The sequence below is a fragment of the Procambarus clarkii genome, chromosome 5 (genome assembly GCF_040958095.1).
Source record: "Procambarus clarkii isolate CNS0578487 chromosome 5, FALCON_Pclarkii_2.0, whole genome shotgun sequence".
NCBI lineage: Eukaryota > Metazoa > Arthropoda > Malacostraca > Decapoda > Cambaridae > Procambarus > Procambarus clarkii.
Window position 1 is genome coordinate 4,681,329 of NC_091154.1, and position 13,054 is coordinate 4,694,382.

Genomic DNA, 13,054 nt, shown 5'->3' on the forward strand with positions numbered 1-13,054 from the left:
AAACCGAGATTTTATTGAGAATCCTAAATATTGCGCTTTAAGAGGAATTTTCCCACCAAATATACAGCATCACAAATCTTGAGCCATGTTGCTTTAATTACTGCACTTAACTATCTTGAAGATCTTACTTTGTACAGGTATATACTTTCCAGTTATTTGTATTTAATTAATCTGATTAGGTTTCCATGGCAAAGATAATATAATTACTAGCTGGCAACTTTCCATTATTGCCAAATTTGTTTGCAATACAAAATTAAAAATAAAATACTTAGACTGGACTGATTTCTTTCAACTAAAGCTCATAATGTAGCCAATAACCTAGGCTTTATAATGGCAATAATTATTAAAAAAGAAAATTAAATTTTTGGACCTTAAAGCAACTATCTGTAGTGTGGAAATTAAAACAGCTGCTACCTAAAGATATTTATTTAAGAACAGAAGCATGCAAAGAATGCATGTGATAGTTCAGTGTACTCTTGCGTGATGTTTTAAAATTACAGTACTGGCAAAGAAAGGGCTTTTCGCCCGTGTGTATCATAACGTGTCTCGTCAGCGTTCCCCGGTGGTTAAACAACCGGCCGCAGAACACGCACTCGTATTGCCGTTCGCCTGCGCTCTGTGTTCTTTGAGCGTCATAGCGAAGGTCGATGTCGGGCACCCCACTAAAGCCTTGACTAGATATTTGCCGATTTTCAGCGCCCGGTCCCTCCACCAAGTGGATCAAGGATGGTATCGGGTCCTGCAAACAGAGAAACACCCAACTACAATTCGGCCATACAGAGATGTCAGTTTTGTAAACAAACTCTACAGGTGTGTGTGTGTTGTGTATACAAGTGTATGCTCACCCAGCCTTGTGTCATGTTGACATGAACCTAGTTCTCACTAACATAGGGATAAGAATGGAAGGAGCCCTGTACTGTTAGGCCTAATTATTTAAAAACAAAACAAAAAAAACTATCCACCATCAGTCCTTATTCATAAATATCTTCACAAATCCAAATAGTTATTCAGCAAATTTTTCAGAGCAATTCATTTATTGAATCATTCAAAATAGGAAACAGCAATGTGCATTACAACAGCAACAAGCATGACACACTTTACAACTTTCAAGGTATCCCTAGAGATATTCTTACATATATTTTAATAGACTTTCTTGCACCATTACTAAACCCCAATATATACAGAGGTATGCACAGTTTACATAGTCTTATCATGGATCACAGCCAAAACACCGGACAATTCCACTGACACATCACGCAAGTGGCCATACAGTTGCCAACACGTCAACCAAGCAGCAGTCAATTGTACTTCAACCAAGCATAGAAACCAGCTACCCTGAACAACTAACCCTCCAGACCAGTCACCTGAGACAACTAACCATCCAGACCAGTCACCTGAGACAACTAACCCTCCAGACCAGTTACCTGAGACAACCAACCACCCAGACCAGTTACCTGAGACAACTAACCGTCCAGACCAGTCACCAGTCACCTGAGACAACCAACCACCCAGACCAGTTACCTGAGACAACCAACCACCCAGACCAGTTACCTGAGACAACTAACCGTCCAGACCAGTCACCAGTTACCTGAGACAACCAACCACCCAGACCAGTTACCTGAGACAACTAACCGTCCAGACCAGTCACCAGTCACCTGAGACAACCAACCACCCAGACCAGTTACCTGAGACAACCAACCACCCAGACCAGTTACCTGAGACAACTAACCGTCCAGACCAGTCACCAGTTACCTGAGACAACTAACCACCCAGACCAGTTACCCAGTGAACACAATATCGTCAAGTAACAATAACTCAACAAAAGACAGTCGCCCTCAACGAGTTAATTCACTGCTACAGCTTTGTTTGACCAGCACTGCCCACAGGGATGTTATCACACTATCAATCCATATAGGATTATACAAATGGTCACTCAATTTCCAGTCAGTGCACCACACAATTGGTGGGTTAGTTGCCATGCAGTTAGATAGCAAATGAAATACCTGGCCAGTCGGACGGAACACCAAACACTGGCCAGTCGGACGGAACATCAAGGACTGGCCAGTCGGACAGAACATCAAGCACTGGCCAGTCGGACAGAACATCAAGGACTGGCCAGTCGGATGGAACATCAAGCACTGGCCAGTCGGACAGAACATCAAGGACTGGCCAGTCGGATGGAACATCAAGGACTGGCCAGTCGGACGGAACACCAAGCACTGGCCAGTCGGACAGAACATCAAGCACTGGCCTTTCAGACAGCACATCAAGCACTGGCCAGTCGGACAGAACATCAAGTACTGGCCAGTCAGACAGAACAATAAGCGGTGGGCCCAAAGGATGCAGAGGCTATCTCAATATGCTGTAGCCAAAGGCTTTCATGGAACCGCTGCACAGAATTGTTGATTATTCAGAGTATTAACATGTGTTGCACTTCATAGTGTACACACAACTTGTCAGAGAGCATACAGTATTAGGCACTAATGTTTGTATACAAAACTTTACAGTGTGCATACCGTATTAGGCTTTACAGTGTATAAATATATACTATATATATATATACTAGTACATTACGTTCACATTATGTGTACATTATTACATTTTAACAGTAAGGGGACAGTGTAAGGTTTGTTGATGATGATTTTAAGTCAGATTAGGGCAAGGTTACTTTAAGCTTAACAGAGTTAGCATAAATGGAGTCAAGTGCTAGTGGAAGACTTTAACATGTAGTGCCCAGGGCACTTGTCCTCCTGGCACCTCTATTATTTACATAACACACACAAGAATGAAGGAAACTGCAAAAGGCTTATTGGGCCACACAAGGCAGCTCCTATTTTTATCCACCCAAACTAACACGAGTGTGTCTAACCGACACTTGAAACAATCCCGTCATTCCACGTCAATTGTTTCGTTCAGTAATTTGTTCAATAAAACAATAACGTTTTTCCAAGCCAGCATCTACCCAGATACTAGTTTGAATCTTCTCTAATTTACATCCCTTGTTTAATGTTGTCTCATGTTTATATATAGTACTTAAAACCTTATTTATATCCCCCTTTATCATACCCTCCTACCCATTTAAATGCCTCAGTCATGTCACACGTTACTACTACTATTTCTGCCCGACCCCTTGGACTGGACGGTAGAGTGACGGTCACACTTCATGCAGGTCGACCGTCCAAGTGGTTGGGCACCATTCCTTTCCCCCCGTCCTTTCCAAGTGCTATTATACTCAAGATGGCTTAGAGCTTATTCTTGATAATTATCTTACCTTACTTCTCTTTGTGGACAATGTAAGTGATGCTTTTGCAATCTCTCCATGAGGGAGATTTTATTCCTGGGATTACTTGTCAGCTTTTACTGTGTGCATTCAACTGAATGTGTATCCATTCTACAACATATTATGGAGACAAAAACTGAACAGGGGCCCTAACAACAACATAAGCAATTTACAATCCATTTAAATCAATATAAATTGACAAATATATTTACCAAAAATATGAACAATTTAGACAAGACTAAATAGTAACAAGCAAATTGGCAGCAGACATTAATATAGCTCAAAAATATCTTTGGAAGGATTTTAATAGAGTACTATATGACTCGATAATGGTCCAGGATGGACAAAAATGCTGCCGTTTCTCCATTTTGTGATGTGTGGTTTGGTCATCGTATTATCAGCCACATTATTGTTGGTAAGGGTGGGGGTGTGGACTTCCCCTGAGCCTACTCCCACGGTGTACCAGTTTTCATGATGCTATGCAGCTTTATTTCATGCCAATAGCCATCATTTTTGTCTGCCCAGTCTGTCTGTCTAATTTTTTTTTTACATCTCTTCCCATGTAAGTACTGCCTTGTGTCATCAGTGGCTTTTGTTAGCATCTTGCTCCCCGCCCCACCCTTGTTTGTGGGTTCAGAGTTTTTCTTAGGGTTGGGGCATTGGTCTGCTACCCGTGTTTCTGTGATGTGTTCCACTACCGCTTCCTCCTCCTCCTTTGGGGCAATGTTCCAAGCCATTTTTGACGTACGTTGTTTTGGCTCCTTGGGGGTTGGGTGGACTTCTCTTTGGGGTTGTCCCATTCTTGTTGGCTAATGCTGAGCCAGAGTTTCTCATTAGGAATCCATCACCGCCCTTTGGGGGATTTGTTGTACTTTAAATTGGCCAGCGTCTTCCATGGAGAAGGGAGGATCCCTGTCAATCTTTGGAAATGTCTAATGAGATCTATATTTCCCTCCAGGGCTTGCGGTTTAAAATAGTTGTCCTGGGGGTTAGAAGGGTGGGGGGGGGGGGCATCTGAAGTGAGTCTGTGGGTGTCTTTCACCCCTTCAAGGTCTTTTGTCCCTGTTCTAGGGGCTTTCTCTCTTAATGGGGGTTTGCTGGGGTCTCCTTCCACTGTTTGAGCTGGTTTCTTCAGTGAGGAATCCTGCCAGTACATATCCAGATACCAGTATAGTTTCTCAGATTTTTTACAGATTTCACTTCTCGCCCGTCCCCAGCTTTTTCACATGAAAACGTGCTACAGTTTCTCGTGATGTCGGGTCCTCGCCTAGTCTCTCGGTCCCACCTCTTTGGAGGTCAAGTCTGGTTTCTAGGTCAGTGGTCACCGTGTGGGGCTTTCAGAGGCCCGAAATATTTACAATGAAGACTGCAGCGAGGCATCACACTACAGTACTAAAGTGCTAAGCTGGTCAGTCTGAGGAAGGTGCCAGAGCACTCTTTTACAGCTTCAATGGTTTAGTTACCGTGACATTTGTTGGTGGACGTTTTGGCTGCTTAAAGTGCTGCAGATGTACGATCCTGGGTCGGTATCAACAACTGATAATACTTGAGCAGCACCACAGATACCGTTTAGACGAGTTGTGCCACGAGAACAGTTTTGTACGTGGGCCAGATGAGTCATTTGATATTGTGCACTGCCCACTTACAATAAATATTACAGTATGTATCTCCTTCACGGTCAAATTTGTCTCATAAATACCCCACACAGTAAATTATATGACCTTTCGAGTTATAACATTCATTTTAACCACAAAATTTACTTTTACCACAAACTTTTTACTTCCATATCCATAATTAAATCCCCACCCATTTTCACCATCCATGAAAAAAATCACTATTTTTATCACCTTCTCCATTCCTATGAGAACCAAAATAAATTAAAATTCTTTATTATGTAGTTTAATAAAGAACCCGGTATATAGTTCAATACAATGGCCCAAGATGACAATTACCATATATCTCAGTGGATAATGCATCTTTCACATAAGACAACCACCACATTTCGGTCTGAGTTTTATGGTTTTAGTTCGTATCGGTGTTATAAGATGACCCCAAAATACCATAACCACCTGTGGTGAACTTTAGGTCAACGAACACCAAACAACCGAGACGTAACAACCCAGAATCCATTGGAGTACCACTGGGTTCAGTGCTTGCACCAGTAATGTTCATTGTCTACATAAATGATCTACCAGAAGGAATACACAATTATATGAACATGTTTGCTGATGACGCTAAGATAATAGGGAAGATAAGAAGCTTACATGATTGTCATGCCCTTCAAGAAGACCTGGACAACATAAGTATATGGACCACCACTTGGCAAATGGTATTTAATGTGAATAAATGCCATGTTATGGAATGTGGAATAGGAGAACACAGACACCACACAATCTATAAATTATGTGAGAATTCTTTAAAGAAATCTTATAAAGAAAGGGATCTAGGGGGGGTTCTAGATAAAAAAAAAACTCACTTGAAGACCACATTAAGAACATTGTGCGAGGAGCCTATACTACACCTTCTAACTTCAAAATTACTTTTAAATACTTGGATGGAGAAATACTAAAGAAATTGTTCACGACTTTTGTTAAACCAAAGCTGGAATATGCAGTGGTTGTATGGTGCCCATTTCTTAAGAAGCAGAACAAACTGGAAAAGGTGCAAAGACATGCCACTAAGTGGCTCCCAGAATTAAAGGACACGAGCTACAAGGAAAGTTAGAGGCATTAAATATGCAAAAACTAGAAGATACAAGAAAAAGAGGCAATATGATCACTACGTACAAAATAGTAACAGGAATCGATAAAATTGATAAGGAAAAAATCATAAGACCCGGAACTTCAAGAACAAGAGGTCATAGATTTAATCTAACGAAACAAAGCTGCCAGAGAAATACAAGAAAATTATCTTTTGTAAACAGATTAATAGATGGTTGGAACAAGTTAGGTGAGAGGGTGGTGGAGGCCAAGACCGTCAGTAGTTTCAAAGCGTTATATGACAGAGTGCTGGGAAGACGAGACACCATGAGCATTGTTCTCATCCTGTAACTACACTTAGGTGATTACACAGTGGAGAAAGTGGCCAGGGCATCTAACACCTGTGCTGTTACAAGGACACAGTGGAGAAAGTGGCCAGGGCATCTAACACCTGTGGTGTTACAAGGACACAGTGGAGAAAGTAGCCAGGGCATCTAACACCTGTGCTGTTACAAGGACACAGTGAAGAAAGTGGCCAGGGCATCTAACACCTGTGCTGTTACAAGGACACAGTGGAGAAAGTGGATAGGGCATCTAACACCTGTGCTGTTACAAGGACACAGTGGAGAAAGTGGCCAGGGCATCTAACACCTGTGCTGTTACAAGCACACAGTGGAGAAAGTGGCCAGGGCATCTAACACCTGTGCTGTTACAAGGACACAGTGGAGAAAGTGGATAGGGCATCTAACACCTGTGCTGTTACAAGGACACAGTGGAGAAAGTGGCCAGGGCATCTAACACCTGTGCTGTTACAAGGACACAGTGGAGAAAGTGGCCAGGGCATCTAACACCTGTGCTGTTACAAGGACACAGTGGAGAAAGTGGCCAGGGCATCTAACACCTGTGCTGTTACAAGGACACAGTGGAGAAGGAATGAAGTAGTGTTAATAAAAATGCCAAAGAAAACATGTTTGATGACAACAGGAGTCACTCGTTGGCCAGATTTGGAAGATCACATTGCAAAATGTGTAACTGAACAGAGGAAGGATTGCAACATCTTCACAAGAAGATATGATCAGAGAACATGCACTCAAGCAGGCAAGGTCAAACCCACACCACAAAGATAATTAAAGGTACAGTAGATTCATGTGAGTTTCATAAACAGGAAAAATCTGGTGATGTGACAAAAAAACAAAAATTACTCAGAAACTACCAGAAGATTTTGATCATAACGTTAGCAGTTTTCAGCAGTTTAGTATACGTCTGAAGCAGAAACACCAGTTTCCGTCGTCAAATGTCGGAAACATGGAACACACCCACAAATTTTGACATGATAGGCAATGAAAGAGTGGAATGTAAAGGTGTAAGATCTGTGCAAGTCAAAAGTGCTGGCTCAAAAGACCAGGTTTATGGTTGTTTCATGCCCTAAAAATCTAAACTAAACTAAACCTAAAATAAAAATTTGTAGTCTCATCAAAAAGGATGGATGGATGCCGACGGCGTAAAATTATGGATAGACAATGTGTGGAACAGACGGCCAGATGGTATATGCAACATACTTTGTTAGTCTGGGATATGTTTCACAGTCATTTAACTGATAGCACTAAGAAGCTATTAGCAACAATAAATACTGAGATTACTGTTATAATGTACCAGGTGGTTTGACTTCACTAATGCAACCACTAGACGTCAGCTTGAACAAGCAGTTTAAAGATCATGTGCATGAAGAATGGAATAACTGGACGATGAATGCTCAAAAATCCTTTACAAAAGATGGACTGTATGTGCTCCTTCACTTTATGTATTGTGTGATTTTAGAATTAATTCACGGGATAAAGTGAAAGTAGACTAATAAAATCTTTCAAAAAGTGCAGTACAATATATCTAATTCATGGATGGATGATTTATTGTGGATGCACAGAGGATGATTTATTGTGGGACATCGATGACTAAGCCAAAGCCGACCCACCAGATTCAGACTGGGACCCACACGACAACAGTGAGACTCGGCATGTGCTTGGTGAGTTCTCGGCCACAGACGATGAAGGGAGGGAATACTGTTTCAGGAGAAAGCGCCAAGCCATTACGACTTTATAGCACTTGGAAGGGGTCAGGATAAGGATTTGAACATAAGAACAAAGGCAACTGCAGAAGTCCTATTGGCCCATACGAGGCAGCTCCTATTTATAACCACCCAATCCCACTCATATACATGTCCAACCCACGCTTGAAACAATCGAGGGACCCCACCTCCACCACATAATGCGATAATTGGTTCCACAAATCAACAACAGTTACCGAACCAGTATTTACCCAAGTCTTTTCTAAATCTAAACTTATCTAATTTATACCCATTCTTTTGTGTTCTGTCTTGTGTTGATACTTTTAATACACTATTAATATCCTCTTTGTTACGTCCATTCATCCACTTGTAAACCTCTATCATGTCACCCTTAACTATTTGCCTTTCCAGTGAATGCAATTTGACCTTTGTTAATCTCTCTTCATATGAAAGGTTTCTAATTTGGGGAAATAACTTTGTTATTCTACATTGGACATGTTCAAGTGAATTTATATCCATTTTATAGAATGGCAATCAAAACTGAACTGCATAATCTAAATGGGGCCTAACCAGAGCAAGATATAGCTGAAGAACAACACCAGGTGTCTTGTTACTAACGCTTCAATTAATAAATCCCAGAGTCCTATTTGCTTTATTACGAACAATTTGGAAGTTATGATTATTACTAATCATAACTCCCAGATCCCTTTCGCAATCTGACTTCGCAATCTCAACACTATCTTGCTCGTATCTTGTAACTCTATCATCATTACCTAGCCTCAAAATTTTACATTTACAGTACAGTATCAGCATTAAACTGCATCTGCCGATCTTTTGACCATTTCAAAGACTTGAAGTGATAGTGAGTCTTATCCCATGTTTATTTTTAACACGGCTCGTAACTTTTCGTGTTACGAGCCCAATTTGTTCAGAAAATTTGAATCGGAATACAAGTTTGTTGGTATGCGTACAGCTGACCTAGCGCGTGGTGGCACGGATCGCGCCTCAGTTTAACAGTGCCTCGTGCCCAGTGACTATCCCGCTTGAATTCTTCACAAGAATTACAGTTTTTTGTCGGAATTTTAGCTACTTGAGCATTAAAGTTGTTATTATATATCTCGCCATGGGTCCCAAGAAAGCCAGTGGTAAGGTTCAAGGCAAGAAATTACATGCGAGAATGACCATAGAGGAAAAACAAGAGATCATTCGTAAGCCTGAAAATGCTACTTGTGTTGAACTAGCTAGGCAGTACAATAAATCCATGTCAACGATATGCACTGTACTTGCCAAGAAAAAGGACATTATGAGTGCTAAAGTGGCAAAAGGCGTATCAACAATCACGAAACAAAGACCACAAATACTTGAGGATGTGGAAAAGTTGTTATTAATTTGGATACACAACAAGGAGCGGGTGATAGTGTTTCAGAGGCCATCATCTGTGAGAAAGCCAGGGTATTGCACAAAGACCTTGTAAAGAAAACCCCTGGAACGAGTGCAGATACGATAAGACTTTAAGGCATGCAGGGGATGGTTTGACAAATTTAGAAAAAGAAGTGGTATCCATAGTGTTGCGAGGCATGGGGAGGCTGCCAGTTCAGACAAACCAGCAGCTGAAAGATTTATTGAAGAATTTAAAGATTTTGAAGAGGCTGAGGGGTACCTACCGCAACAAGTGTTTAATTGTGATGAGACAGGACTGTTCTGGAAAAGATCGCCTAAGAGGACATACATTACCAAGGAGGAAAAATCTTTGCCTGGACACAAGCCTACGAAAGATAGGTTTATTCTTGTGCTGTGTGGAAATGCGAGTGGCAGTTTGAAAATTACAACCTTGCTTGTGTATCATTCTGAAAATCCAAGGGTTTTCATAAAGTATGGTGTGCAGAAAAAACAAATGTGTGTGATGGGGAGGGCTAATAATAAGGCAGGGGTGATTAGGATTTTTTTTTACGGAGTGGGTGAATGATGTGGTGTATCTTGCAATACAAAAATATATGCAGGAGAAAAGTTTGCCACTCAAGGCCCTGCTTCTCCTCGACAATGCTCCTGCTCATCCTCCAGGCTTGGAAGATGCATTGTTGAAACAGAATTAAATTTCTCACAATAAAGTTCCTTCCTCCTAACACCATTCCTCTAATTCAGCCTATGGACCAGAAAATCATAGCGAATTTTAAGAAACTTTATGAAAGGGCACTTTTCTGGAAATGTTTTGAAGTGACTGAAGCCACAAACCTCGCTCTCAAAGAGTTCTGAAAACACCACTTTAACAGTATAACCATCCTAATGTGGCCTTCACCAGTATAACCTAATGTGGCCAGCACCAGTATAACCTAATGTGGCCAGCACCAGTATAACCAAATGTGGCCAGCTCCAGTATAACAATATGGTCAGCACCAGTATAACCTAATGTGGCCAGCTCCAGTATAACCTAATGTGGCCTTCACCAGTATAACCTAATGTAGCCAGCACCAGTAAAACCATCCTAATGTGGCTTTCACCAGTATAACCTAATGTGGCCAGCACAAGTATAACCTAATATGGCCAGCACCAGTATACCTAATGTGGCCAGCACCAGTATAACCCAATGTGGCCAGCACCAGTATAACCTAATGTGGCCAGCACCAGTATAACCCAATGTGGCCAGCACCAGTATAACCTAATGTGGCCAGCACCAGTATAACCCAATGTGGCCAGCCCCAGTATAACCTAATATGGCCAGCACCAGTATAACCTAATGTGGCCAGCCCCAGTATAACCATCCTAATGTAGCCAGTACCAGTATAACCTAAAGTGGCCAGCACCAGTATAACCTAATGTGGCCAGCACCAGTATAACCATCCTAATGTGGCCAGCACCAGTATATCCATCCTAATGTGGCCTGCACCAGTATACCCTAATGTGGCCAGCACCAGTATAACCTAATGTGGCCTGCACCAGTATAACCTAATGTGGCCAGCACCAGTATAACCATCCTAATGTGGCCAGCACCAGTATATCCATCCTAATGTGGCCAGCACCAGTATATCCATCCTAATGTGGCCAGCACCAGTATAACCTAATGTGGCCTGCACAGTATAACCTAATGTGGCCAGCACCAGTATAACCATCCTAATGTGGCCAGCACCAGTATATCCATCCTAATGTGGCCAGCACCAGTATATCCATCCTAATGTGGCCAGCACCAGTATAACCTAATGTGGCCAGCACCAGTATATCCATCCTAATGTGGCCAGCACCAGTATATCCATCCTAATGTGGCCAGCACCAGTATAACCTAATATGGCCAGGTCCAGTATAACCTAATGTGGCCAGCACCAGTATAATCTAATGTGCCCTTGACCAGTATAACCTAATGTGGCCAGCACCAGTATAACCTAATGTGTCCTTAACCAGTATAACCTAATGTGGCCAACCCCAGTATAACCTAATATGGCCAGCTCCAGTATAACCTAATATGGCCAGCTCCAGTATAACCTAATATGGCCAGCTCCAGTATAACCTAATGTGGCCAGCACCAGTATAACCCAATGTGGCCAGCACTAGTATAACCTAATATGGCCAGCTCCAGTATAACCTAATGTGGCCAGCACCAGTATAACCCAATGTGGCCAGCACCAGTATAACCTAATGTGCCCTTAACCAGTATAACCTAATGTGGCCAGCCCCAGTATAACCATCCTAATGTGGACAGTACCAGTATAACCTAATGTGGCCAGCACCAGTATAACCTAATGTGGCCAGCACCAGTATAACCTAATGTGGCCAGCACCAGTATAACCTAATGTGGCCAGCACCAGTATAACCATCCTAATGTGGACAGTACCAGTATAACCTAATGTGGCCTGCACCAGTATAACCTAATGTGGCCAGCACCAGTATATCCATCCTAATGTGGCTAGCACCAGTATAACCTAATGTGGCCATCTCCAGTATAACCTAATGTTCCTAGCACCAGTATAACCTAATGTGGCCAGCTCCAGTATAACCTAATGTTCCTAGCACCAGTATAACCTAATGTGGCCATCTCCAGTATAACCTAATGTTCCTAGCACCAGTATAACCTAATATGGCCAGCACCAGAATAACGTAATGTGGCCAGCTCCAGTATAACCATCCTAATGTGGCCATATAAAGTATAACCATCCTAATGTGGCCTTCACCAGTATAACCTAATGTGGCCAGAACCAGTATAACCTAATGTGGCCAGCTCCAGTATAACCATCCTAATGTGGCCATATAAAGTATAACCATCCTAATGTGGCCTTCACCAGTATAACCTAATGTGGCCAGCACCAGTATATCCATCCTAATGTGGTTAGCACCAGTATAACCTAATGTTGCCAGCACCAGTATAACCATCCTAATGTGGCCAGCACCAGTATAACCATCCTAATGTGGCCAGCACCAGTATAACCTAACGTAGCCTTCACCAGTATAACCTAATGTGACCAGCACCAGTATAACCTAATGTGGCCAGCCCCAGTATAACCATCCTAATGTGGCCAGTACCAGTATAACTTAGCGTGGCCAGCACCAGTATAACCTAATGTGGCCAGCACCAGTATAACCTAATGTGGCCAGCACCAGTATACCCATCCTAATGTGGCCAGCACCAGTATAACCTAATGTGGCCAGCACCAGTATAATCCAATGTGGCCAGCACAAGTATATCCATCCTAATGTGGCCAGCACCAGTATAACCATCCTAATGTGGCCAGTACCAGTATAACCTAATGTGGCCAGCACCAGAATAACCTAATGTGGCCAGCACAAGTATATCCATCCTAATGTGGCCAGCACCAGTATAACCTAATGTGGCCAGCATCAGAATAACATAATGTGGCCAGCACCAGTATAGCCATACTAATGTGGCCAGCACCAGTATAGCCATACTAATGTGGCCAGCACCAGTATAGCCATACTAATGTGGCCAGCACCAGTATAGCCATACTAATGTGGCCAGCACCAGTATAGCCATACTAATGTGGCCAGCACCAGTATAACCCAATGAGG

At 42.3% G+C, this 13,054-nt stretch overlaps 1 protein-coding gene across 18 annotated transcripts in view; it reads right to left on the bottom strand.

The window, feature by feature from the left end:
• Positions 1 to 13,054, bottom strand: part of LOC123764887 (protein tramtrack, beta isoform) — an 89,266-nt gene that overhangs the window by 40,480 nt on the left and 35,732 nt on the right. For 2 of the 18 annotated variants that reach the window (XM_069338699.1, XM_045753093.2), the window contains exon 5: positions 412 to 739. The exons of the other annotated variants lie outside the window; for them this stretch is intronic. In XM_069338699.1, the coding sequence (XP_069194800.1) occupies positions 425 to 739 (315 nt within the window). In that variant the 3' untranslated portion in view covers positions 412 to 424. Of the gene's footprint in view, positions 1 to 411; positions 740 to 13,054 lie in introns of those variants that run through there. 18 annotated transcript variants of the gene reach the window in all.